The sequence below is a fragment of the Dendronephthya gigantea genome, unplaced genomic scaffold (genome assembly GCF_004324835.1).
Source record: "Dendronephthya gigantea isolate DGI-Jeju-01 unplaced genomic scaffold, DenGig_1.0 000010F, whole genome shotgun sequence".
NCBI classification, from domain to species: domain Eukaryota; kingdom Metazoa; phylum Cnidaria; class Anthozoa; order Malacalcyonacea; family Nephtheidae; genus Dendronephthya; species Dendronephthya gigantea.
In genome coordinates, this window is record NW_021163020.1 from 1,225,366 (window position 1) to 1,253,016 (window position 27,651).

Below are 27,651 nucleotides of genomic sequence, written 5' to 3' on the forward strand. Positions count from 1 at the left end.
TTCTATATTTATATACTGTTGGCTATTCCTGTGTTATGCTCAAAACCCAACAATTGATATTAGATTAGATAATGTAATATTTGCAAATCTACATTTTATCAGTGATATTAAAATTTTACTGTAATAATCACTTCCATTTGAAACGATTGTCGATTGAGAACACGATTTGCTATTAGAATTCGTCTCGTCCATCGTGGTCACAGCATCTGCAGGCTGGGCTGCTATCTGTATAGTCGTTCACTGTTTTACTTGTGATACATTGATATACGTGTGCTAAACAGGACAAAGACTCGTGTAAATATCTTTAGAAACATATTGTGACGTATAAGCAACAAAGTTTACCAAACATTTACTCCATCATTACCATACATCCACCTTACTTTTATGCTATAAATTTATCCAAATTCACACCTCTCTATCATCCAGCATATCACGTAAAACCTGCAATATTTCTGGGAAAGTGGGACGCTCTTTTGGGTCGATTTTCCAGCAATTTGACATTATTTTATACCTAGAAGAGAACAATATGAATTTCGCTCCTGCATGCCTGACAAAAGGCCACATTACAGAAAAATTATGGCTTTAACGGTCAATATACGGTTTGAAGAGGAAGGTTGGACTATCGATATTGAATTAAAGAATTCTTCATCTCTACTTACACCTCATTTGAGCAATGTGGAGGTTTTGTCATTCGACCTCCTGATTCCACGTGAGTGATAACAGCACGTGGTGGAATGTTCTTGTATGGTTCCTCACCTAAATATGTAATTGTTTCAAAATAATACACAATATATTACTAAGCACGTTATAGAAATTGTTATAGTGAAATTTTGAAAATGAATATTCTTGCCTTTGGTTAGAGTTGGATTGGAAATTGATAAATTTAGCTGTTTTGTCACACCAGTAATTTTTAGTAATGCAAGTAGTAGAAAGATATAAAAGTGAAATTGGACAAAAGTATAAAAAAGACTGTTAACAGATTTGATTTTATGTTATCATACCCACCAAGAGTTGTAATTTCATAGAGGAGGACACCAAAACTCCATCTGTACATTAATAAAATCAGTGCTGCATGGACAGATAATAATGAAAGGAGTGCGCTTTAATTAAAGACAAACATGTTCTTAACGATGAAAATGTTTATGTGGATGTGAAGTGTTCACTGAACAGCATATTTTACACATGGATGGTTGAACTTGAATGACAGTTAAGAAAAATGTTTAAAGTGTGGAGAACTCTCAACACCCGAATGTTCCATTTATAAAATATGAACTTACACATCGCTGGCAGTTGTAAAGACACCATAAAATAAACTTTCCAAGGACATCCATTTCACTGGAAGAAGATGCTGCAAAAGTGAGTCATGTCATGGAAACTAACCTGTAACTTCCACATAATCCCTACTGTTAATATATAGATGGATTGATATGATAAGAGAAAGTTTAATAAGGCCTTTAAACTTAATTGTGCCATGATCACACTGAGTCCTATTAACATGCAAATGTTACTGAAATTTTCGGTTCAGTTTAGCTCACATGAGTCACATCATTTACCTGCGTATTTCGTATATACTCTTCAGCACTTCCAACATCTCTGGCCAAACCAAAGTCACAAATTTTAGCCACATTCTCTTCACCAAGAAGGACATTTCTTGCCGCTAAATCCCGATGAAGAAACTAAAAGAGCACATAAAATCTTGATTAGTAACTCCCTCAATCTTGCAAGCCTGTTTACTAACGCTTTGAGGATTAATTCCTATACGTTTTGAGAGGAAAGATGAACCATTCCGCAAGCGACATCCACAGCAAATTTCAACAATTGACGATGGCTCAACATTGAATTTACATTGGCATAATCTGACTCTGACGTTTTATTGACATATCCTGGTGACGAGTCATCATTGATTCTACTTTTGATCAGGAATCTTCGTAGATTTCCTCCAGGACAAAACTCAGTTACCATCACAAGTCTCCCTGAAAAGGAAAAATGTATGTCATTACCATCCTGTCTAAGTGATGCTGGGTATATATATTATATAGATGATTGACACAACTTCATCATATTTCTACTGTCATCCCTTGCAGTTTTTCCTCACCTTTCACAAAGCAACTTCCAATAAATTTTATAATATTTGGGTGTTGTTCCTTATTGGCTTCTTTTAAAATCTTTATTTCAGCCAATAGCTGGGATAAGTCGAATTCAGACGCATTTTCTTCAATAAACCAAAATATTAAATTACACAATGCCAATACGTTGTCCTTCTACCCCATATTTTTAAATCATATATTGTTATAGATACATACATTTATTACCTTTCAACATTTTTATAGCAACCTTCTCTGAGTCACCATTTCGAGGTGTATATAAGCCTTGCTTCACAACTCCAAATTGACCAGCTCCCAGTTTTTTGTTCAGCACCTTCAAATCGTTTGGTGAAATCTCCCAGTCTTCCAATACGTCAGCATATTCAGTTTCTGGTTAAGGGAAAAATGATCATTTTAACAACATCTTTCTGGATTTCAATAAACGAGAAGATGACATAGGTAGTCGACTTTCAAGAACCCAATTTTTATATAGTTTTCATGATAAAATGTAAACTATGTATAATTGTACTGTAACATTTACCTGTGAGATTACGTGGGGACACCATTACAAGGGATGAAGCGTAATGCAAATTCTGCCTGTCATCAGCAGCGCTATTGTCTTCTCTGGATCGATGTTTCTAAAATATTCAAACGTTTTGAAGAACATGCAGAAAAAGTACCTAGCAGAGTAAATAGCGTTTTCTCGACGCCTGAACTGCTCTAGGATCATTTTAGGGACATTTACCTGTACAGTTGATTGTCTTCTTCGAGTACGAAATACAATCCCGACGACAAGAACTAACACGAAGCACGGAATTCCACCTGCAATGGCAATTACGTATCCAGGATGACCATTGTTGGCACTTACGTTTGAGGTATCGTCTGAAGGTATACCTGTCGTTGGGTCTGGTTCTGGGGAAAAGAAAGAACTTCGAGTAAGACAATTGTAAATTTCATCACAAAGATGTGACTGCAGTGATAATTTCCTTGTGATCCTGTCATTGGTGCGGAAAAAAACCAAAACGACTTAAAATGTACGAGTTCGTCCTTACCAACTGGCAATGGAATGACAACTTTGTCTGTTTCCACATATTTCCATTCCTTTTGAGGAACGTTGTCATTCAAACTGTTTTTAGCGTACACTCTGAAAACGTATTTGCCTCCAATTGTAAGGTTAGACACAATCACCTTGGTCTCAATCAAGTTATTCTGTCCAGGTTCGTATGTCTCATTCATACATGAAGTTTTATTACATATGCTCTGGTTGCATTTATAGCATCTAACATCGTACAGGATGATTTCACGTAAGATATCATCTGATATCCTGGCTTTTGTCTTGTTTGTCCATGTAATTTCAGCACCGCCTACCAGGTCAAGGAGCTTTATGCTGGGTTTGTCTTTAAGTACTATTAGAGCTACAGACATGAAAAATGTAGAAAAGTTAATCAAAGGTGATGCTGACCCCCACCTTGACACAAGTCACGAAGCCCTCCCCTGAACTAGGCATCTTTTCATTACAGAAGTTAGAAAAAAATACGAGGAAAGATATTCGAAAATATTTTCTGCCACCAAGCGCGGTAAATGAAAAACTGTTCATTTCTAATTTTTTTATTCACAAGCTCAAAAAATTCGATCAACTTACAATAACAAGATGATGGATCAGAGTTAGCAGATGGATCTTTATAATAACCATCTTCACAATCACAACTGATTTTATAGATGTTGCTCTTAGTGTTCATAGGACACTGATTGCAATTTTCGTTTGAAATGTTCTTTTTGTAAGTATTTCCTGAACAACCTATAATAATACAAAAACAAATAAAAGTAGACTGTGCAAAATTCAAATACTATAGAAGACTGTACAAGCCTGTATAACCAAGATAAAACAAAAACTAGTGATGAACAAATATAAATGGAATTGGCCTGAAGTAATTGAAATTACTTGAATTAAAACTGCAGATTATATTTGACCTCCTCTAACAAGCACGCTTCCGAAATTATGCGCAGTTTTACGCACTATTTTATCTTCCTCGTTTCCACTCCACTCCTCTTATGTGCATACTAAGCTAGCACGAGCGTTAAACTATAAATGAGAACCTGATAAGCTAGATATAACAAGTAAGGTAGAGCTTTAGTAGAAGACCGTTCGATAACATATAACGGTAATTAAGATGCACCATGTATATTTAACGGTTAACCGTTCATAAATAGTTTCCACCTTTTTCATTTGAATTCAAATTGTCTTTATATCTGCACATGCAATTCACAAACGTAGGTTAGAATTATTTTATTCAACTTACTTGCGCATAAGCCGTCTGTTAGCGTGTATCCCTCACGACATAAGCATCGTGAAGCAGCATACTGCGGTATACTCCACGTGCCATTGACAAAACAATATCCACTATACGATGATTTGTTTCCTGCTGCATTTATTGATTTTACTGAGTTGTTTGAACAATTTTTTGCTGTAACTGTTTTAAACCCTTTTGCAGGCGATGTGGTGTTCTCGAATTGTAGACCATCGATAAATATTTCCTTACAGTAATAATAATACATTTTCATTCTGAATATTGATCCACAAGTTCCTCTGGATCTTATCGCAAAGGTCACTCCTTGTGAATGATTTTGAGGAAAGGAAAAAGTTTTGATACTTCTGGTAAAGATTGAATTAGGCGAGGTATCGTTGGTGATGTTGTAAAGTGGCTGAAATCTTTCTGTCAGGTAATTCAGATCAGGAGATGTCTTTTCAATCTTCCCTCGATAAATATAAACCTCAAAGTAGTTTGAAAGACACTCCAGTTTGCCTGGTGAACCTTCCTCTGCTTTAGGATCATCACACAGGGTAAGTTCAGCTTCCACATCCACGTTGATTACTTCAGCGATGCTTTCACTGAGATCAATATAAGACATGATTAACCAAATATCAGCTTCTTCACCAATACCACAAGTATGCAGGATGTTTTCTTTGACATGCCACTTTTATAAAACACGATAAATAAATTATTACAATATTTATACGATTGCACTATAAATTGGACGTTCGTGTGTTGGAAGGCGTATAGTTTTTGCGATGATATCTATAGTATATCGTCTATCACGTTAAATTAATATGACATCCTGTACTTAAAAAGTTGAAAGGGCGGTCCGTGCTTGAAAAAAAGCTGTACTTACACGCATTATAATTTATATTATTTGTAAGTGCAACATATAATAGAGCAAACAAGGCCGGTTTGTATGAAAACTTAAACTGAAACGTTACATGATTTATTGTCCAGCAACTAAATAATAATTTCAGCGCCGGATCCACTTACTCTTTCTCCGTAACCCTTTAATGCTATTATTCCTTTATACCAATCTTTTAAATCATCGTCTTTAATTGTTACTATAGAAGATATCATTTTAATCAAAGTTAGTTAATGTACGCGGTAGGAAATGAACATTGATAAACTAAACATAAAACATGATACATACTTTTTAATTGCAAAACGTTCACTAACCTTCTTCTGGGTGAACTAATGGTAACATCACAATGCACCATATCGAAAACCAGAGTATTGCCATTATAAGAGCAAAGAATTTGCCCAGTAAATATAAATAAAGGGAGAATCAGCTAAAAAATTCAAAGGTTACGTTTCAAGAACAAAAGTAATATATGTACTGTTAATTTAAATTTCATATAATTACGGGTGATGGTTTTAGGAGTGACTATATAAGATTCCCTTAGCTTCCTATTCCTCAACTGAAATTTCCTCAACTTTCTAATCACCAAATTCCTTAGTTTGGATCAATGTATTGTCGCCTGTATCATGATCGGAAGCTCGTATTTTAGTATTAACACATAATAATATTGAAATCAAAGTTATATAAATATAATTCTGTCTGGGCTTGTAACGTTTTACGATAATTTCAAGGTATATGACCAAATGATTTCAAAATTAGGATGAAAACTTGATAAATGCATGATGAGAAAGTTACCTGAATTCATATTAATGCGCAGAAGAAGATATAAACAAACTAATTAACGTAAGAAACTCAAGTCTTATTTGGTTTCAATTTTATAGGTTTGTATAATACCTGTGGCGAACAATGTTCGTAAATTATCAAACGTCAACATACCTATATTATGATTTTTGGCACTTCACTCGATGCAGGAATATTCTAGAGGTTTAAAGGGTCTTAATTTCGAGTGGTATTATACACACTTCAAATTCAAGCCAGGAACAGTTGATGGAAAAATGAGTCAACTATAGGTCCACCGGAAGGAATCGAACCTACGCTTTTGCGATGCCGGTGCATTGCTCTTGTCACTGGCACTCGAAATTAAGACCCTTTAAACCTCGTCAACATACCTAGTTGAATATTACACACTGTTATTGGTAACTGTTATCTCCGAGATTTACTCATCAAGTAGAATAGTCATCTGCCATTGTAAATTGTTCAAATTGCTACAGTCGTTTTGATTAGAATTCTCAATTACAAATATTCTTCATACAAGTATAAGATTAAGCGTCAGCAATTTGTTAATTCGTTAGAAGGTAAGTATATGCGCAATCCAAAAAAAAATATTTAATGATGTTGGACATCCATTGTTTAAATACAATATATAGAAAGCAGGGGTCGAACAAATTGTTCAAACTTTTGTATCCCGCTGAAGTTTTTTCTTGTCGGCAAATATTTTGATGTTATAACACCGACCGAGTAGTGATCATGACCATTGTCGTCCATTCGTTTGCTCTATGGGTTCTGGTAACAACAACGAATCTTGAAAATGCGTATATATATAACATGGTGTTTCTTTTCAGGGATTAACTCTTCTTTCGAACGTTTAGAAAACTTGTACGTGATAATTCGACGTACAAGTACGTGACAATTGTACGTGTGAAGTCCTCAGATTTATCTTTTAGATTCCCTGGATTACTCCCTGCTCAGTGTTCTGATATTCAAATCTGTCAGACCGCCTTTATATACACAAATGAAAACACTCCGACATATACTTCTCTGAAACCATCCTTGATCTTCTAATATTTACAACCAACGGATCAAAGTCGAATAATTCCAGCAGTTAATGTTGAAAGTTACCAAACAATATTCACAGCGAAGTTCAAGAGCTTCATAACAATGGCAGTTGTTGCCTGGACTTTCGAGCCCTCAGCGTCTCAATGCCTTTTATGATTTTATTACGATGTCCAATCAATGTAACCCCCATTGATATTAAATCTTCATGAGTTAAATCGATGATATCTGATTGTTTTTTGTAACCTGCTTCAATAAACATAGCTTTATAACTGCCCATTTTGATCGTTGTAAGCCAATCACCTATATTAAAAGCAAGAGGATATTTTCAATTTAATTTTCTTATCAATCAGACGACGTATTTAGCAAAGAGGCTTCATGTATCCACAGTATTGAACGTGAACCTGAACTAGACTAGACTGGACTGTCCCTCACTTACCAATTGTGATAAAAAAATTAACTTCATGGTTCAAAGTTTCAGGGGATCTGATCCATCTGTCAATGACGATGGTAATTTGTGCAAAACTTGGCCGTTCGCTTCGTTCAGCTTTCCAACAGTGAAGCATCAGGCAATGGATGCCATGAGGACAATTCTTGAATTGAAAAAATAATGTATATTAAAAATTGAACGTTATTGTTGACAATTTGCCTGAAATGGACAAAAGCACTCTTCAATGTTTAGATCTAAGGGCTTTCTCCAGGAGAGTAAATAATACTCTTGTCACGTCATACTAACTCTCCTGACGAAGGGTCAAAACGTTGACAAGTGTTTTTGTCTAGGCAGTTGTTGCATCACATCGTGAACTTGAAGATGCTGCTACGCTGTTCCTTCGTTGTCTTCTTCTCTAAATGTATTTTGATATTTATAATTCAATAGATTTACTTACGTGCGGCGGGGGGAGCCGGTAGCCATTATCAACATCTTCCATTACCTAAAAATTGGAGATAAATCAAATAATCTCAACTTCGTTGAACTGGCAAACTATGGAATACAATCTTCAGAAACGTCGCAACCCTCTGAAATTCACATACTTTGAAGTTATCCCATTCCCAGTAAGGTCTTTGACCAAATGACATGATTTCCCAAAGCAAAATACCAAAACTCCAGACGTCACTTGCTGTTGAAAATATGCGAAATTTGAATGCTTCAGGGGCCGTCCATCGAATAGGAATCTTTCCTCCCTAAACCAAATGAAATATTATTATCAATATTATCCTCTTTTTAACAAATCTGAGCATAATATTTTTTTCAAATCAACCAGTCTTAACTTACAGACGTCTCATATTCTCCAACGGATTGTGTATTTGTTGTTTCCAGTTCTCGTGAGAGACCGAAGTCAGAAATTTTGCAAAGCATCATATCGTTGACCAACACGTTTCGTGCCGCCAAATCCTTGTAAAGAATAATAATATTAATACTTAAATTAAAACTATCTAACGTATGCTACTGTGGGTATTAATAGGTAATGACAATACAAGATAACTTCATCATGCAGTTTTAGTTAAATGAAAAAGAAACTACCAGCTATAATGTTTATTCAGAGCTCCATAAAATAAATCTGGTTCCTTGTTTCCAGGTTTATCTCAACTTAACTATTATATAAATCATTCTATAGATAGTTTAATCCCTTGGAAACCCCACATTTGAATGTTTGAAGAGGTCCTATACACTGATAAAGTTCGACCTCCCTTTAAAATACTAGTTTAAAATAAAAAATGTTACCCTGTGTACAAAATGAATCTCAGACAAGTAATTCATCCCAGACGCAACACCTCTGGCCATGCCAAGCAACTGAAGCTGTGTCAGCATTCCATCGTTTCTCTAAATTATTATGAAGAACACAAAATATTCGCCTGTAGCAGACAAACGATGTATAAAGTTGATTGTAAAGAATCACCTTGAGATAGTGGTCCAACGATCCATTAGACATGTACTCGATCACAATCATTCGTGGTTTTGCTAAAAAGGAGTATAATGCATGCAATATAAATAACCCACAGTAATCATACTAATATTTGTCAATTGGTATCATTCGAAGCGACTGGTTTTCACTCACACTTCGTTACAACTCCTTCCATTTTCACAACATTTGGATTATCAAACTGAGCCATTACTGACGCCTCCAACAGGAAATCTCTTGAGTTTTTTGAAGATGCATCGGCCTGGAAAATAACAAATAAAAGAATGAGCATTTCACTTATAGATTGGAAAAATAAGGTTGAACCAGTGTAGAAAATTGTGGGTGATCCATACTTTTAGGGTTTTAACTGCAATTGGAATTTGATTTCCATCACTCGTCAACACGCCTTTGTAAACATCGCCAAATTCACCTGATGAAAAAAAAGAGATATGAGATTTTGAGAACTCTATTTTGATTACTTTCCGATTTTTAGTCTTTTCATTTTCTTCTTATTCCTTTTATCAACTTCTCCTTTTTCACATCTTCTATTCTCCTTTCCCTATTTTCACACTGCTAATATTGATTCAAAGAAATGAATTCACCTCCACCGATCATTCTTTCCAAAAATATTTGATTGAGATCAAGTTCATTGGCAAATTCCTCAACTGCTTCTTCAGCATTTGAATAATTCGATGGATCCACGTATGGCTTCAGACCAACATTTGGTAAGTCGACTACAACAAAAATATTCATATTTCATTAGAAATACGTCTGTTTAACCAAAAATCTATACACAATTTAGAATCGCTTGGTGAATTTGCGAATGTCAAACTATGGTCAAACCTACCTCCATTATTTAGAAATGTTTCAAGGTGTTTGTCCTTTGGCTTCGAATTTCCTCGCCTGAATAAAAAACAACATACGCCAAATTAACAGACAAAGCTTATGAAATTACAGCACTATTTGTGTACCGGCCCAGACATTCCCAAAATCTCACCTTTTAAAAGCAAAAACCACAATGAAAATGATGATAACAAGCAACACCACGGCAATTACAGCGACGATAATACTAACAGTATTGTTGCTTCCTTCTTTTTCGGGAACTGGTTGATCTTCTGCGTTTTGGTAGAAATAAATTACAAATCAAATCGTGCACTTACACAAGCCTAACAATTAAAACGTGTAATCAATGCATGGACAGTCACTTACTATTTGATGAAAAGATGAAATCATTGGTTTCCTTGAAGTTCCATTTGTCTCTCGAGATTTGTTCATTTAAACTATTTTTGGGAAAAACCCTGAAGATATATTTTTTATCAGGTTGTAATCCCGTCACAGCAACTAATGTGTCGCTCAAGTTATAACTTCTCGGATTGAATACCACGTTTTTGCACGTTTCATTGCATATCTCGTTGCATAAGACACATTTAACATCGTAAAAGATAGCTTCATCCAAACTTTCTGTCTTGCTAGGTTCGATCCAAGATACAGTTAAAATATTCACAGTTTTGTTGTACTTTATCGTCGGAGCTTTATTTAATACAAGTGGTGCTAAAAATAAATCATATGCTAGGTATTAAGAATGAAACAATTCAACAGTCATGGTAGAAAATCAATTATCTACCAAACTTATACTTATTCAGAGTATGAAGTCAGGCTCTTTATTTACCATAACAAGGAGAAAGTTGTGTGTAATTTGAAGGACTTTTGTAAAAGCCACTTTTACATTGACAGCTGGTTCGATTATTGATGCTTCTACTTCTTAAAGGACATTTTTTGCAAGGAGTATTCGCAACGTTTGGTTTGAAGCTGTCAGTTGGGCACTCTGTTAATGAAAGAGGATAAATTATGGTTGTTGTATTCGTTGCATTTGTTGAAATTGTTTCTGCCTTTGAATAATAGTTGTTTATGTCATGTTGTTCCAGTTCACGTTAAGCTTCTTGTCGGTGTTTCTAATCTTCGTAATGTATACCTGAGCATCCTAGCGTGGTATTAGGTTCGTATCCCTCAATGCACAAACATTTGAAATCTTCATTCATATCCCAGGTTCCATTACTTTTACAATTTCCTTGCAGGCCCGTGCTGGCGTTTAAGGGTAACGAGTGCTGAGAGCAATTAGCAGGGACAAGTTTAGATCCACTCAGAGGCGCTGAAGTCTTTACCAGTCTGATACTGTTTGAAAATTTTTCCTCGCAAAAGTAGTGATAGATGGTCATGTTAAAAATTTTTCCACACGCGCCTCGTGATCTTACACCAAATGAAACGCCTGTTGTTCCGTTTCTGCTAAAGCTAAAGCTAAAGCTTTGGGTTATACCAGGCCGTGAATTGTTTCCGAATGTATAAACATGGGAATTGAATAAACTAACGACAGTATTTCTTTCAGGCTCTGGTGTACTCTCTCGATAAGTATAAACCTCAAAATCGCTAGTAAAACACGGTACGAAATCACTACCATCAGGGGGGTTAAAGCATTTGTCGGCGGTAAGCATTGCCTCAACATCGACATAGATCACGTCAGCATACGATGAAGGAAGATTCATGTATTTGGTGACAAACCAAAAGTCTGCAGACGATCCTAAACCACAAGTTTTAACGTAATTATCTCCGTTCGTTGGAAAACCCCACTAAAAAAGAAAAAATAATTCTGAATACTTTTTTATGATGCGGTTTTAGTAACACGCGGCCGTGGTTTTTTAAACAGGCAATGTTTAATAAGAAGAATCAATAAACTCACAACGTCTCCCCTTCCACTAACTAGAAAAAACTGTAAATTTCCCTTTTCCAAGATATTATTGGATATAATTTCTAAATACAGAAAATATTTATTATTATAATAATTTATTCACCAAAACATGGATAAAGTGACAAACTGAATAAAGATTTCACAAACCTTTTTTACCACTGGAAAATGGCAGATGAATTGTGATCCAAATGATCCAGGTAGGGAATAAAACCAAGGAATACATTTGTAATTTTTTTTACTAAAACCCAAGCTCACGTTCTAAAATAATATAAAATATCTTAAATTTTCCCAATGTGTTAGGATTGTTAGTTCAATATAATTCTACACATCTTTTTATTTTAGTTTTCTCTGAATATATATCAGTTTATATGTTTTACATGGACAAGCATGCCGGAATAGTTGTTAAACGTTGTTACAAATAATGTTTTGGAAGTTAACAGACAGACGATCATAGTTGATATTAGCTTCCAAAAATCTTTGTTATACATATTATTTACTGACGCAAATACAATATTTATCAGTTTTAAATAAATATTGTTACACCATACTGAGATAGCTTATTTATTACCCAAATAATTAAGCCCGGTTTCTGTTTAATCCGACTTATCGTAATGATACATCACTGAGGTTTATAGTTGTAGTTATAATACAGCATCGTCACACATGCCTGGCAACATGAAGTGAATACCGATTTGCATTTAAACCACAAAAGACGTAACAGACTATGTCACATCGCCCGTAAAACCGGCTCACACGTTCATATTCTACGTCATGATGAAAACTACGATTTAGTATTTTTATATAAGCTACATCTTACAACATGAAACTAACCTGTTTCACTGCGTGCGTTGAGATTTCTCACGACGTTCAAAGAGATCAAAGTTTCGAAACCCCCACACAACAACGTGTTTAAAAGCCTTTCATCGTGGTTGTCTCATCGTAAAACACGAAATGCCAAAATTCACTTTCCTTTTCACGGTAATCCTCTCATACGAAGCGACAGTTCTTAACAATACTGTTTACAATGCTTCAAAATATTCATTTAACGGCGTATAAAGCTGACGAATTCTCAGTGCCTCACGCTGTGATGCTTTGTATGTGAATGAATATTTTGTGTGCCGGATGCTTGACTCTGGAGAGGTTCCGCCTGTTTAAAAGATAATTATAATACAGTAAAAAGAATGAGCGGTCATTTGTCGAAATCCAAAGAAAACGTCCATTAAATTACACCATAATGGCCCGGGTACGAGCTCATCGAATAAAAGAAATAGTTTTTGTAAAATGAAAAGTGAAATCCAACAGAAATGAAAGATTTTAGGAAAATTTTTTAGGTCGTATATGGTTGTTACTCGGAAGTATAGGGGGAAAGGAGTTAACTAGCTTATTCAAATCAATATAACATTTCCACCCGAAAAGGAAGTCAGTTTTTGTGTTATTTACATGGATATTAAAATTCACTAAGTGCTAATATCAGAGCTTTAATGATAAGCATAAGCATTATAATGATTAGCATTAGTTTAAAAGTTGAACTGCTTAAAGAGAGCTGTCATTATATTTCAAGGCGACAAGTCTGATAAACAAAAAGTTGTGATGAACAAGTTTCAATGACCGTCCTTTGCGTCATTCCCCGACGTCTTTGTTCCTCGAGTAGTTGTACTCTTTACAATAAAGAATACCTCTTTCAACATACACACAAAAATGCCAAAGATGCCAGTCTAACATAGAGTAATATTCGGCACACAAGCTGGCCTATATTAGCAGAATAACAGGAGAGTGTATATAAGAGCAATATACGGAACGATGCCAAGTCGTTTTAATACAAAACTGGCAAGGACGAATGTCTCTTCAGTCGGATAATTCTGTTCTGACGAATTTCACAAACCGCACAGACCGATATTGCACTCAAACATGTCAAATAAAGATTTAAATGAATGAAAAACTATGCGACAAGTCACGACAGCCAAATATGTCTCTCTTTTAGGAGAATATGAATTCAATGAATTTGCTGAGTTGTACTTCGATATCAGACTTGAATTGTCTCGTCAGGAAACCGTAGGGCAAAAAGTTGCGAAAGTAATTTACTAATAAACTCCCAGTTTCGTTTACATACCGATTAACTTAAGATTAAAAGCCCTTCGTGAGATAATACACACGAAAGTTTAATTAATTTATCGTCTCCAACAAATAAATATAAGGTACCTCTGGCAACCGAAATTAACACCGGAACTTTCAAAATTTGTTGGGAACATAAATCTGTATATCATATGTAATTTCTAAGTCATTATGTTGAAACACTAGTTCTGTTCCTAGCCTAATGTATATCTTAATTAAGGAAGCATCAGGCAAAAATCACCACCCAACCTTACAACCTAAAACGTTGCGACATTGCTATCATGTATTAAGCCAAGTAAAGCAATTGAGCCAGCATCGCCGATTATCCCAAAATTATTATATTGACACTTTGGAAACATCTGGATTCTGGAACCATCCTTAAGATCTAAAACTAAATACAATATACAATCCCAAAAAATAATGAAAATATCACAATACATTTACATGTGGAAATCTACTTCCAAATATGCTTGTATTATTGATTTTCCGTACTAAATTACCGGAATTCCTATTTGAATATAGTGAAAAACAAGAACTTCAGCCCACTTCATAGATCATGTGAGAAATCCGTTCATTTCATCGTATAGTCACCCTCTCACAGCAGACTGAACCGCCATCTGTAGTCCATCTTTTACTTGAGTAACGTTAATGTACGTATGCTGAAGAAAATAAAGTCTTGTCAAAATCTTTCGCGCGCGAGGGTGCATGTTCCGCCGAGACATGCAATTAAGCCCGGATATGTGGTCGCGAAAAGCGCATATCGCAAAGTTGCATGTATGCCAAATTGATTAACATGTGATTTACTAGTCGTATCACACAAACATAATGAAGAGCTCTCCATGCAATATCAGAATCACAATAGCCTACTTTTATCATACATTTATCCTCTTTCCCCACATTTATCCATCCTTTACCAAACATTTTCAATAAATTTTCCTTATTTTATCAGACATTTCTCCTTCCATTATCATATATTATCCATACATTACCATGCATGCATACAACTCTCGTTAAAAAACACTCGTTAACCCAATAATTTTTACCAAAAATTTATCTTTTGTTCAATATTAATCCACACCAAGTCAATATCAAAGCAACCTGTACCTCTCTATCATTCAGCATATCACGTAAAGCCTGGAATATTTCTGGGAAAGTGGGTCGCTCCTTTGGATCAACTTTCCAACAATTTGACATTAGTTCATATCTAAAAGAGAACAATATTAATTACGTTCACATAACTGCGTTAACACTCAAGGAAAAAGATATTTCTTTAATTTCAATAAATATCCCGATCAACCCTGTAAAACAGTATGTTACTTCCTAACTATATGATGTTACCTTCTGTACACGCTGATGTGAAACTACCATATTACGTACAATTACAACAATTACAATTACATTACAATACTTTATTGACACTCCCCAACAGGGGCTTTTCAGTGACAAATTTACAATAAATAAGTTACGATACTATGATAAAAATTTAAGTTACTATGTTATGTTAGCTAGTCAATAAAAATTCATTTAAAAGATATTTCCTTAATTTACTTTTAAAACTACTTAAACATTCACTTGACTTTATAGAAGATGGCAGATTGTTCCATATGTTGGCAACTCTATAAGAGAATGACCTTTGTCCAGATTTGGTCTTACAAACAAGGGATATGCAATTTATCAGAATTCCTTGTTTTACGGCCACTTACACTGCCCCTAGTGCTAAATTTCTGGTGTAAGTAATCAGGAACCAAACCCATCATGCATTTAAATGCCATTACAGCATCTCTAAAATATAAATTAGTTTTGACAGGTGTCCACTTTAAGTCCTTCAAAGCTGGTGTTATGTGATCATATTTTCTTGTGTTAGTTACTATACGAGCAGCAAAATTCTGAACACGTTGACACTTCTTGATATTAAATTCTGCGGTATTTGACCAAACTGAAGAGCAATAGTATAGTTTACTAAATACTAACGCGTTAATTATCATCACTAATAACTCTCTTTTAAAAATGTGCTTCACCCGATTTATCTGTCCAAGTGCTGACATACATTCAGAGACGGTTTTTACTATGTGTTCATTGAATGTTAAGTTTTTATCAAAAGTTACTCCGAGGTCCTTTACAGAGTTTACTGGTACCAACACTTTTCCCAACAGTGAGAGGCGATATTCTGGCAGCCTGTCTGTCATCTGTCTACTTCCATATATAATCAATTTCGTTTTACCTGGGTTCAATAACAAACAGTTGTCAAAACACCAGTTACGGATGCTGAGGAGATCTTGATTCAAAGCTGTGAGGGCGTTATTACATTCAGAAACACGAAATGACATAAGTAGCTTAGTGTCATCAACATAGCACTCGGGTGAACTGTTTTGAGGGACAGTTGGCAAATCCTTGACGTATATGGTAAATAACAGGGGTCCCAATATACTGCCTTGAGGAACACCACTTACAACAGGCTGCGGGTCAGAAACTGCAGAATTGATACGAACTGTCTGTTTCCTATTAGACAAATAACTATTGAACCACTTTAAAGCAGATCTCGATGCACCAACATCTTGTAGTTTATCCAAAAGAGTCCTATGTTGTAAACTATCAAACGCTTTACTCATGTCTAACAGTACCGCAGCAGTTACCTTCTGTTTGTCGATGGCATTTATACCGCAGCAGTTACCTTCTGTTTGTCGATGGCACGTAGATGGTAGATCAGTAAATAAATACTTACACCTCATTGGAGCAATGTGGAGGTTTTGACATTCGACCTCCTGATTCCACGTGAGTGATAACAGCACGTGCTGGAATGTTCTTGTATGGTTCCTCACCTGAAATGATCAATTAAGGTACTTTATGTTCTGGTCAAAATAGACCAAATGGGGCATACTCACTGCGACATAGGACATAGCGAGTAAAGTACTGGTAATACGATGATATTTGTTGTGCGAATGAAATGAAGTATAGTATATTCCTTTGCTATTAGATCGCTATTGTGATTACAGGTCATTGCACCTACCGAGAGTTGCGATTTCATAGAGAAGAACGCCAAAGCTCCACCTGCATAAAGATCAGTGTAGTCATATCAAAAGTTTGTGAATGGAAGCAATTAGTACACTAGGTTCCGAAGTTTATGAAAAGAAAAAAAGGCAGCAAAAAAACTTATCCCTGAATCTCATCGGTAAATCTTTGTCTATTCTGCACTTTCTTCCAACAAAAACAGGTTGAATCTTCTTAAAAAAGTTCGCAAAACCAGAGAACTTCGTCTGGAAACTTACACATCACTTGCAGTTGTGAAGACACCATCAAATAAACTTTCCACGGACATCCATTTCACTGGAAGAAGATTCTGCAAAATGAATCATGGACTAACGTAAAGATGCTATAGGATGATGAATAGTTTACAATTGATAAGATGATCTGATTTACTATTAGATTAATGACTCATCAATACTGATCGTAGCTTTACTGATATTCTTACTTCCAATTACCTGCGTATTTCGTATATATTCTTCAGCACTTCCAACATCTCTGGCCAAACCAAAGTCACAAATTTTTGCCACGCTCTCTTTGCCAAGAAGAATATTTCTTGCCGCTAAATCCCGATGAAGAAACTGAAAAAGATATCTTAATTAACATCTTTCTGTATATTTTCCTGCATATCTCGTGATTTACTTTGCGAACGTCATTACAGGTTGCGTATTTAAATTATCATAAAACGATGCCTGCTTACCTTCTGAGAGGAAAGATGAACCATTCCACAAGCGACATCCACAGCTAACTTCAACAACTGACGATCGCTTATTGTTGATGTTATATTGACATAAATATTGTGTGAATCTGACGAGTTATCATTGATTCTACTTTTGATTAGGAACTTTCGCAGATTTCCTCCAGGACAAAACTCAGTTACCATCAAGAGTCTCCCTAAAGATATTAGAAGAATAATTCTAATTTTGCGAGAAGCAGATTCTGTTTCTATAGTTGTATTCTAGGTATGCTCTAGCATTGATCAATACAATGAAAAGAAAACAAATTGTGCTCCACCTTTCGCTTCATGCATGTTGGTCAGGGTGTAATCATCCAGTCCCTCGTTTAGTCTCACCTTTCATAAAACAACTTCCAATAAATTTTATGATATTTGGGTGTTTTTCCTTGTTGGCTTCTTTCAAGACCTTTATCTCAGCCAGAAGATCCAATAACTCGGATTCGGCCGCATTTTCTTAATAGAAAGAGAGAAAGTTAGGTAAGTAATATTACTCAAATTGAAAGTAAATACTTAGCCTTTGATTATCAATTTCCGCTATATTTCTCATTCACGATTTGATTTCTCATTTCTCGGGTCTGACTGCAAAATCCTGATCCGTATTTATGTAGCTGCGCTTATTACTTGTACCGCTGAATTCCAGATTTTGCAGAGTTGTAATTTCAATAAAGTGCTATTCAAAATGTTAGTTCACTATACCTTTCAACATTTTTACAGCAACCCTCTCAGGATCGCCATTTTGAGGTTTATACAAGCCTTGTTTTACGACTCCAAAATGGCCAGCTCCTAGATTCTTGTTCAGAACCTTCAGATCGCGTGGTGAGATCTCCCAGTCTTCCAATATATCGACATATTCAGCTTCTATGTTTTTGGATAAAGGAAGGGTGAAAAAAATGTTAAAGGATTTTACAGGTAATTAAGAAATGTATTCTCCTCGTAAGGAATAAATCCTACAAGTTACTTGCCAATATTCCGATTATGAAGCGTTTCTAGTACAAGCAATGAATTTTGTCCATTATTCTTAGAATTGACGTCGCCTTCCAAGGACTGAAATTTTAAAGAGAAAGAGAATAGAAAGGGGAATGAGTACGTAGTCGCGACAAAATTAATATTGAAAACTTGAAAAAATTATACCTGTGCAGCCGATCGTCTTCGCCGAAATAGTAAAGCAACCACGATGATAATGAACAAGAAAATAGCTACTCCAAATGCAATTGCAATTATCTCTGGCGTTTTCAACTTGTCATTGGCGCCGCCTTCGTCAACTTAGAAGAAACATAGGAATGGAGATAACATGAAGCAATGTAATGTAAGAATCATAAACTCGCGGTAATCTTTATACCTTCAGTTTTAATTTTCTTCACACTATTTTTCCAGTTAGTCTTATTGATGCGGTCACTGTATTTATTCTTGGAATAAATCACAAACTGGTATTCCGTGTTTTGTTCCAGACCCCGTATTATCACATTCGTGTACTTGAGATCAGTTTGTGATGGTATAAACGTCACTGATCTTCCGCACTGCTCTTCACATGGTGCACTATCAGTGCTTAATGGACATTTATTGCACTCTATTTCATACACGGCACCTTGGTACTGCTTCTGAGGCTGTTGCCATTGCAACGTAATCGTGGTCTCAGTTCTCTCCAAAACTTTGATGTACCTTACTTCCGAAGGAATTCCTGCATGGTCAACATAATATTAACGTTTATAATACGTATTACGTATATAATAATAATAATAATAACACAAACCTACCATAACATGGATGCCCATAATTTGCCCTTTCAAAACGATAGAAGCCATCATTGCACTGACACTGAGTTTGTCCTTTCTCACTCACGGAATTTTTTGGACAAGGAGTGCACTTCTCATTTCCAATTGACGACTTGTATGTATTGGATTTACATTCTGTAAAAATACCTCGGTTAGTGTAACCAGGAAATACTAAGTATTAAAAATGCTAATGATATTACATATTTTTCAATTTCAGGAGTTTAAGGCGCTGTTGCACTGTGAAATTTTTCGTGCAACTTGCAATGCAATTATTTGTTTGAGGCTTTGAGCCATCTAGAGTGCGCAAATATAATTACACTGAATTGCATTGCAAGTTGCAAAGAAAAACGCATATCGTAAAAATGCATTTACGTTAATGTCAATTGTACATTGTATACCAGCTGTTGACCGTAGAGTAAATCATCATCAAATCTTTTAAGATTTAAAAATGTCAAGATGCAAATGCATCGCGCTGATTATACGTCAGCCGTCAGAATGATGCAGAAGATTCTAAACCTAGTCGCATCCTGTTCAACCTACATACCTACGCAATATCCAACGGTACCGATGGCAAATCCTATTTTACACTTGCACGGAGATTGAACATCCCACGTTCCATTGCTTGAACACAAACCATATGGCTCAGCATTTTCTAGATTCAGCGCGTTTTTCATATTACATGTTGCATTCTTTCTTTTAAATCCAGTAGCAGGAGAAATGGTGCGGGTCAGATTAACGCCTTTGATAATGTTTCTTTCGCATACGAAAGCGGATATCTCGATTATTTTAATCCTCGTACAACTACCTTCAGACAGGAGCACCAGGGAAAACTTTGATTTCTCAGGCACAAACCAAAAATTATGGAATTCATAGGCTGAGTCTACTTTGTTCACGAGAGTTTCCACCAACGTAAGATTTCCTAACATTTCGGGTGAAGTCCTGGGAGTTTGCATTGAGTTGTGATGCAAAATGTAAACCTTTATTCTCTGATTTTTGCATTTTTCACATCTCGTTCTGGCCATCTCAAGACCTACATGTATTGATTCGTAATCTTTTGTTTCAAACGGTCTTGTCAGGAGCCAAGATTTTAGTTGGTTGTCTGCTTGGCATATCGCGCAGATTTTTTCCATGAAATGGTGACCCCACTGATGTTTGCAATACATATAACGGAAGTGAATAGAAAACAACTTACAGCAGTACAGGGTGACACAATTGCAAATCTTTACAATAATCGCTAGTATTGACCATAATTTTTTTATAGTCTTTCATAAGTTCACAAACACTTTTAAACAGTGTCGTGCCAGGCTTAGGCCCGAGAAATTTTAGATTACCTTCAGTCATTGAACACCAATATAAATCAGTATAGATACAAGGCTGTTAAAACCTAAACTGATTCTATATACGACTTGAAAAATACTGATTTGAAAAATACACTACAGCTAACTTACATATGGGGCATTTCCAGCACTTTTCACTACAGAACGTTCAAAAAGATCTGTACATGCTCTTTTTTCTACGATTTCTACATTGAAAAGAAACAAGTTTAACAATTATGTTAACTTGCACAGTATGACACTGAAACTGATAAAACTATAATTATTATTATATTATAAAGTTACGCCTACAATTAGAGTTTCAATGTCAAGAATATTTTGTTCAATTACACAGTGTTTGGAAATTTAACTGAGGGCCCCCAAATGAAGAGAACGAGTAGCGTAGACGGCGAACGTCTGCTCTATTACATTTACGGCCTACGCATGCGATTTTAGTGCTTTCATTGTCAGTAAACATTAAAATATTAGCCTGTGAATGCATGGAATGCAGTCGTCAGGCTGCCGACGCTACCGAGGTTTGTGACCCTACCTTTTCTCCCAAATACGCGTTGTATATGAAATACATTAAAGAGTGAAAGTATAAATAAAGATTTCTGGATACAATTCATGCCAGAGTAAGAACAGCCAACGCTATGATGAGCAGCTATTTGTAACATTGACATTCTAAAAAAGAAGGAATGAATGCAAAAAAATCAGACAGGCAGAATTTATAGGCTGCATGTGCACAAGTTGACTGCTGTGACTCATCTACTTGAGAGCAACTTATCGACTAAATGAACAACTATCACTGATAAAATTTTGAATATATAACTGCAAACAAATTGGCAGATACAGGCACCAAATATATATTAGCAAAGACACAACCTATTAGGGTTTGTTAAGGTTAGAAATGGATAAATTGAAAAAGGGGAGAACGTATAGTCCTTTTTCCCCGCATTTAATTCTTGGCGTATTCAGTTTATTGCTAGCCTAGATGTCGTATTACGACCCTAATCGATCGTAATCAGTGCAGTGAGACTATAGATGAACGCGAGGCTTGAAATTCATTAAATTGTGCAAAACATGCGGTAAAACAGGCAACTGTCCGGTCCTTTTCTTAAGTGCATGCACATTGAAGTGTTCCTGTATAATACAGACGGCACATTTTTCTTTAGTTCAGTAAACATGACTAGCTTATAACATATTATCGAATTGATCCTCTTCCCAAGCATGATCACAATTACTTAACTGAACTTGAAGCGAAATATCGCTTGGCGTCAATCATTGGCACCACTGAGAAGAAACGGCAAGTTTTATATTACACATTTATATAACATCTGACATTGTGTTATATATAGTCACTTTCATGTACAAATATTGACGGTGGATCAGCAAAGAAGCAACAAACATAGAGGAGTAGTGAAATATACGCTGCATGAAAAATGACGCCTAAAATCTTCAGAATTATTCTGCTGCACACTTTATCAATACTTACCTTAATCGCTCAGGTATATATTGTTCAAATATAAATCAAGAAAGTGAAGAAAAGTAGTCGACCCAAATATCTTTTAACTTATAATTATTAATAATTAACTTATTGAAGAAATGAAATTCTCATAGTGAAATGATTTACCGCACGATGCACAATATATATTACGCACATCACTTCGGATGAATTCTCATTATATACAATACGATTAAATGCGCATAAATTTCCATAAACGAAAGCCTTGCCTATCCTTTACTTCCTCCTAGCTGGCTTCTATTATCTACGGTCCAAACACCCCTCATGGCTCATGGATCGAACATGGACCATTATATTGACTAACAGGAGTGAGGTGTCTGCCAGCTGATTCAATTAGCCATTTCCCAATCGAGCAGGGTACTGGGTCTAGTTATTTCAGAGTTATATTTCCTATCCCTCCAAACAGTCCATAGATGCTTCGCGGTTGGCAAATAGACCCAGTACCTTAATTGGGAAATGGCTAATTAGCCTTTCTCACGATGACGTTTTGGGGTGCTTTCAATTTTTTCAAACGGGTTTTAAAAATTATAACAAAATGAAAAGCAATTTTTTTTAGAATTAACAGACCATTGGAAGATTAAAGACTCATGGCCAGAAATTGTGGACATAGTATGCAGATTGCCGTAGCAAATTTGCTTATCTGTTCAAATATTATTCGTTTGCAGAACTATAAATTATTGCGCATTCTTAAATTTCGCAAAATTTAAGAAAATCATTGCATCTTTGCAATTTCCTCTGGTTGTTTCTTGTAATTCGTGTCATATTAAAGATTCTGAGGTAATATTTTGCTGGTAAAGGTTTATGTTGGCTCTGCATTTTTATTTTATTTCTACGCTATTACGGTTTTCGTTTTATATGGTATTCAACGTAATAAATGACCAAAACTTTGTTTTGAAAATGCAGGACGAATACTGATAAAACATTTCGAAATACTATATAAAAATATTAAGATTAACTTGCTCTGCAACGAGCAATCAAGGCAAATTATTATCGACCTACCTAAAGCTGTATTTTTAGCGTTTAGTACTGTCCACATTACAGTTTACTATAAACTCACGAAGCTTTATTTTGACACCATATGCAAATTTAGGAGGAAGTAGAATGTTAATTATGTCCGAATTTTCTGGCCATGGTGGCCGTTACGGGGTCTCACGCTTGCAGTTTTCAGAAAAAGTACCCCAAAAATGGCGGCATATTCGTCATCGTGAGAAAGGCTATCTAGCTACTGCTTCACTGGATACGCGCTGAGATTGATATTTATCCTACGTCATATATTTCTCATGTTTTATTAACTTATGCTTCGTTCTTTAAAATATTAAACGACTGCAGTCTGCGTATCCTACATTTATCCACAGATTTATCTTACGTCATATATTTCTCATGTCTTACAGCGGATTCCGTTTGACTGCAAAACAACAAGCGTTCGCAACGCTTGTCGGGTCGTTTATTATATGACGTTTGAATTTTAAAATGTCACACGGTTTTGGCGCGCATTCTTGCAAGTAAACATTAAAACATACTCGAAACGCTTGCGCTATTTCACTAATAAAATGTGGAAAGTCAATACGAAATGGCGTTCCTACAATCATGGGAAAGCACTTTCTTTTAACACAGGGGTCAATATTGTGGATAAAATGTGTGTCAAAGGAGGGGACAAAACTACCGGGATATTTCCGACAATTCGACATGTAAACAGTTTTAAATCCAGTACCGGTAACACATTTTAGAATGTTCTTTTTAAATTCAGTACCGGTAATACTATTTATAGAAATGTCATAGCCTAGGAAATGTATCATTTTAGCCCTTAGCAACGAGGCGTTGCTAACCAATCAACGCACCGTTTCAAACAATGGAACAACGAGTTTGAAATGCCAGCCGCCAGCTCAACTACAAATGGCTGTATATGAAGCCTTGACAATTATTGTTTTCTCTTTTTCTAAAATACCTTTGATCTGAAAACTAAAATATATGGGGGCAAATCCACCTCCTAGTTAAACTGTCAGTCGCAGATGGGCGAATTTATCGAGATACGGACTTCGGATAATACACGCGACTTAAACTCCTCGAAACCAAGATTCACAAGTTATACTTCTCTCATTAATAGTGGAGTGACTCTTTTGTTTTACTGATAGTCATAGGCTATTTTTATTTTCACAAGAGACATTTCAATTTTCTGATTTTTCAACAACACTGCATCTTAACTTATGCTTCCTATCTTACCTATTCACGTGCCTCGTTTAAAAAAACTAATTTAACTACGTATATCCACGCATCCATGGTATTTTAAAGGCATGCATCGCCTAAAAAACTTGCGGGGATTTCTGCAATCGCCCCCAACATCGTCACACATGCCTGGCAGTATGAAGTCAGTGAAAATTGATTTCCATTTGAACCACAAAAGACGTAACAGACTATGTCACATTGGCTCATACGATCAAGTTATACGTCATAATGAAAACTACGATTTAGTATTTTATAAAATATATTTTACAATAACTAACCTATTTCACGGCGTACAAAGCTCACGAATTCTCAGTGCCTCACGCTGTGATGTTCTGTGTGTGAATGAATATTTTGTGTGCCGGATGCTTGCTTGACTCTGGAGGGGTTCCGTCTGCTTAAAAATAACAAGACGCCTATTCTGGTGGTAACTGCGTCGCGTCAATCGTTGCATGCAACTGTGCCGCATTTCCTGTTTTTCCTCTATATTTATTTCTTTAGAAAAATTTCTCCTTCTTAGGGTTTCTAGTAAATAGAGCACTTCGTACAGAATATCATATGATGTAGTTTCAGAACCTTGGCTGTCAAAGTCTTCGCTTAAAGTCTTTGAAAGCTGTTTACATTTGCACACACTTCGTTCAAAGAATACTGTGCGTACAGAAACCTTGCGAGTGTAAACCGGCCGTAAACATATATTGACTGATCCCGAGGGAAACATCATGTTTTGTGGACCCGAGACCACCAATTAATTAATCCCCGATCAAACTGGTTCAAACCTAACCTTTTGCGGTAAACATTCAGATTTCTTGCCTTTAACACATGACGTAGTTTTAGCCAATCAAGATGAACTTTGAAACTTGCTATATAATAATCTAAATACATAACATATAAGTAGTAATAAATTCTTATTAATAAATTCTTTTCGAATAAATTCATATATATTATGATGGTCTCACATACTGTTCTGATCAGGAAAAGGCCTAACTTTTCATTCTTTTGTAATACGTACAATTTGAACTCCAGCTTAATGAATGGTTTAACTGAACTACGTATTATTCAATTTATCATTTAAACATCGGTTTCTTCAAAAACACTTCTTATAACTCCGTTTATAGACTTTCTCATTCCTCTGCTTCGCCAACCGTAGAGAAAAGGATGAATAGCATTGCTTGTAAACACAAGTACATACGCCCACGGTACAAAGTAATTCATGTACACCCAATCACGGCCAAGCAGAATGGCGTATACGACGCATCCACCTATAGGAGCGTAGAGAATGGTCATCGTGCCAACGATGAAAATCATATTCATCAGCGTGGCTTTTTCCCGCTTAATTCGTCCAACTTGACGGCGCTCGTCCGTGATGCTTTCCACCGACACAACACGATCGCCACAGCGTCGGGACATCTCGCGAAATATACTTCGGTAACAAAGAATCGTTCCCGCCAAACACAATGCGACTATCGAAGTCGCGACCGAAAAGTAAACAACGTGAAATTCTCCTAAAAACATAGTTAGAAGAAACGCCAGCCATCCTATCAAAATAACCAGCAAGGCGACTTTAAAACAGCGTTTGTTAGCGTTCTTTCGATGAAAAAGCGGATAAAAGACGGAGAGATAACGCTCTAATGATATTATACAGCTTGTGATAAGAAATGAGACCGCTCCGAGGAAATTAATCAAGAGGACTGTGGCCAAGTAAACCCAGCATGAAAATCTATCCGCTAGTTCCAGTACTTTCCAAAGGAAAAAAAACGGTTGGACAGTCAACGCTAAAACAACATCCACGGCTGATAAAATCATCAGAAGATAGTTGGATGGTGTCTGCAGTACAGATGATCGGCGGTATGCAGCTATTGCGAGTATATTTGCTACAACGGCAATGAACATCAAAGCGAGGTCCAGTGCACAGACAATAACATCTGAAACAAGATGGCCAAATGTTCGATGATCAACATCAACATGAATATTGAAACATAAATGAGTATGATTGTAGTCATCGATAGCATCAAATGTGGCCGTTTTCATGGCGCTGGTAAAGTTGTTAAGAGTGTTTTACTTTTTAGATATTTTAGTGCTGTCTCTATGCCAAAAAAATGATTGGTGAACAGCTTTATTATAATTCCGGGTTTCCAAATTAATCTGTCCACAGATTAATACTCTTTACTCTTGCATCAAATTACTCTTCCCAGTTTTCCTTCGCAAGTCCAAGGCTTGTCAATTCTTTTTCTAGCCCAGTAACAAATCACAGACTATAATATGAAACGTAATCTGAACAATCTTCCAGTTAAACCACTGACTTCTTATACAATCATTAAACGAAGCTTTTCACAAACAAATACCAAAAAATTTTGGGTAATCCTTTATTCAATGTTGATCTTTTGTATCAACAAATCCTTAAGACATCCAGGTATTTTTCTAACAGTTACCTTGATATCTGTTCTCTCGAAATCTTTTTCACTTGTTCAAAAGCTTGGGATTAGCGTGTCGATATTTTAGGAGCGAGTCTCAAAAATGACGAATCGTATCCAAAACAGCAAATATCAATTTGTTTTTAAATATCTTCCAATCGTTTTTCCAAAATGATTGATTCTTAATGAATGTTTAAATCGTTGAGAATGAATTGCTGTCAGCTTATAAAGAAATTGAATCACAATTGAATCGCTCTTGATGGAAACTTTTTAAGTGCACGACGAATAATCGCTTTGTTTTCTTCCCAGTAATTCAGTGTCCAAAACACTTGCGAAGTCCAGCTCTATAGTGAAGACAATTGTCATTTGAGCGTAAAATCTAATAAGATGTTTTTTATAGTAAACTTCAGCAAAAGGGAAATCAATTATATATATCGCGGTACACCTCTTTTAGATCTCTTTATCACTGCTCCAGCACTTACAGTGAATCGTTTGCACTTAAATGTAACAAGGTTGAGATGATGCAGTCAAAAATAACAGTTGAGATTTGAATTTGAATGATAATGTTTGGAATACAAAAGGAACTAACTCTCGTCAAAGCAACCCACTTGTTTTTCTCCAGTTATTTTCTGTTTTCCTCAAAGACTCTTGCTTTTACAGGGAATCAACTATGTTTTTTTTTACGTCTTTAGTACACTTTCTTGATTTTCTTCCACAATCAAAGGACTTTCTAGTTACGCGGTCAATAAGCATTCAACTACTTAAAATTTTAAACAGAATTCTAGCCAAGATAAAATTAG

General features: G+C 35.8%; 4 protein-coding genes across 5 annotated transcripts; all 4 read right to left on the minus strand.

Annotated features, from left to right (window-relative positions):
- Positions 1-273: 273 nt before the first annotated feature.
- On the minus strand, positions 274-4,994 carry LOC114517937 (proto-oncogene tyrosine-protein kinase receptor Ret-like). Its single transcript, XM_028537790.1, has 13 exons — positions 4,898-4,994; positions 3,727-3,882; positions 3,137-3,499; positions 2,830-2,996; positions 2,626-2,722; positions 2,313-2,474; positions 2,096-2,212; positions 1,762-1,973; positions 1,554-1,676; positions 1,278-1,348; positions 1,006-1,046; positions 660-756; positions 274-511 (listed from the first exon to the last, which is right to left on the minus strand). The coding sequence occupies exons 1-13, from the start codon at positions 4,992-4,994 to the stop codon at positions 406-408; spliced, it is 1,809 nt and encodes a 602-aa protein (XP_028393591.1). The 3' UTR covers positions 274-405.
- A 1,376-nt stretch (positions 4,995-6,370) lies between these two features.
- On the minus strand, positions 6,371-12,863 carry LOC114518510 (ephrin type-B receptor 3-like). The gene is made up of 18 exons (XM_028538528.1): positions 12,573-12,863; positions 11,889-11,999; positions 11,733-11,803; positions 10,971-11,622; positions 10,668-10,823; positions 10,208-10,549; positions 9,996-10,113; positions 9,846-9,901; positions 9,601-9,732; positions 9,352-9,428; positions 9,155-9,260; positions 8,996-9,057; positions 8,821-8,919; positions 8,371-8,490; positions 8,130-8,279; positions 7,985-8,029; positions 7,537-7,690; positions 6,371-7,400 (listed from the first exon to the last, which is right to left on the minus strand). The coding sequence occupies exons 2-18, from the start codon at positions 11,962-11,964 to the stop codon at positions 7,195-7,197; spliced, it is 2,622 nt and encodes an 873-aa protein (XP_028394329.1). The 5' UTR covers positions 11,965-11,999; positions 12,573-12,863; the 3' UTR covers positions 6,371-7,194.
- A 1,081-nt stretch (positions 12,864-13,944) lies between these two features.
- LOC114518514 (tyrosine-protein kinase receptor Tie-1-like) lies at positions 13,945-22,026 on the minus strand. Of its 2 annotated transcripts, none has more exons than XM_028538532.1 (16): positions 21,246-22,026; positions 20,831-20,904; positions 19,927-20,527; positions 19,365-19,517; positions 18,950-19,288; positions 18,742-18,863; positions 18,573-18,654; positions 18,307-18,468; positions 17,947-18,063; positions 17,575-17,768; positions 17,333-17,455; positions 17,120-17,190; positions 16,861-16,901; positions 16,576-16,672; positions 14,958-15,057; positions 13,945-14,512 (listed from the first exon to the last, which is right to left on the minus strand). In XM_028538532.1, the coding sequence occupies exons 1-16, from the start codon at positions 21,376-21,378 to the stop codon at positions 14,441-14,443; spliced, it is 2,481 nt and encodes an 826-aa protein (XP_028394333.1). In that variant the 5' UTR covers positions 21,379-22,026; the 3' UTR covers positions 13,945-14,440. The 2 variants fall into 2 exon arrangements, with proteins under 2 accessions (XP_028394333.1, XP_028394332.1); XM_028538531.1 differs by having other exon boundaries at positions 18,742-18,872.
- Positions 22,027-25,397: 3,371 nt separating this feature from the next.
- On the minus strand, positions 25,398-26,862 carry LOC114518519 (adenosine receptor A2b-like). The gene has a single exon (XM_028538541.1). The coding sequence runs from the start codon at positions 26,466-26,468 to the stop codon at positions 25,509-25,511; it is 960 nt and encodes a 319-aa protein (XP_028394342.1). The 5' UTR covers positions 26,469-26,862; the 3' UTR covers positions 25,398-25,508.
- Positions 26,863-27,651: the final 789 nt, after the last annotated feature.

Excerpts from the sequence above, each read along its gene's own strand:
- LOC114518519 (XM_028538541.1), bottom strand. The coding sequence starts at position 26,468 with ATGAAAACGGCCACATTTGATGCTATCGATGACTACAATCATACTCAT.
- LOC114518514 (XM_028538531.1), bottom strand. The coding sequence starts at position 21,378 with ATGTCAATGTTACAAATAGCTGCTCATCATAGCGTTGGCTGTTCTTAC. Across the intron at positions 20,528-20,830 it reads GTGCTGGAAATGCCCCATAT|TGGGGTCACCATTTCATGGA; the intron begins GTAAGTTAGCTG and ends TGCAAACATCAG. Across the intron at positions 16,673-16,860 it reads CTATGAAATCGCAACTCTCG|GTGAGGAACCATACAAGAAC; the intron begins GTAGGTGCAATG and ends TGATCATTTCAG.
- LOC114518510 (XM_028538528.1), bottom strand. The coding sequence starts at position 11,964 with ATGTATTCCTTGGTTTTATTCCCTACCTGGATCATTTGGATCACAATT. Across the intron at positions 9,429-9,600 it reads GGAAAGAATGATCGGTGGAG|GTGAATTTGGCGATGTTTAC; the intron begins GTGAATTCATTT and ends TTTTTTCATCAG. Across the intron at positions 8,920-8,995 it reads CGTTGGACCACTATCTCAAG|AGAAACGATGGAATGCTGAC; the intron begins GTGATTCTTTAC and ends ATAATAATTTAG.
- LOC114517937 (XM_028537790.1), bottom strand. The coding sequence starts at position 4,994 with ATGTCTTATATTGATCTCAGTGAAAGCATCGCTGAAGTAATCAACGTG. Across the intron at positions 2,723-2,829 it reads GAAGACAATCAACTGTACAG|AAACATCGATCCAGAGAAGA; the intron begins GTAAATGTCCCT and ends TGAATATTTTAG. Across the intron at positions 1,677-1,761 it reads TTCATCTTTCCTCTCAAAAC|TTTCTTCATCGGGATTTAGC; the intron begins GTATAGGAATTA and ends GTGCTCTTTTAG.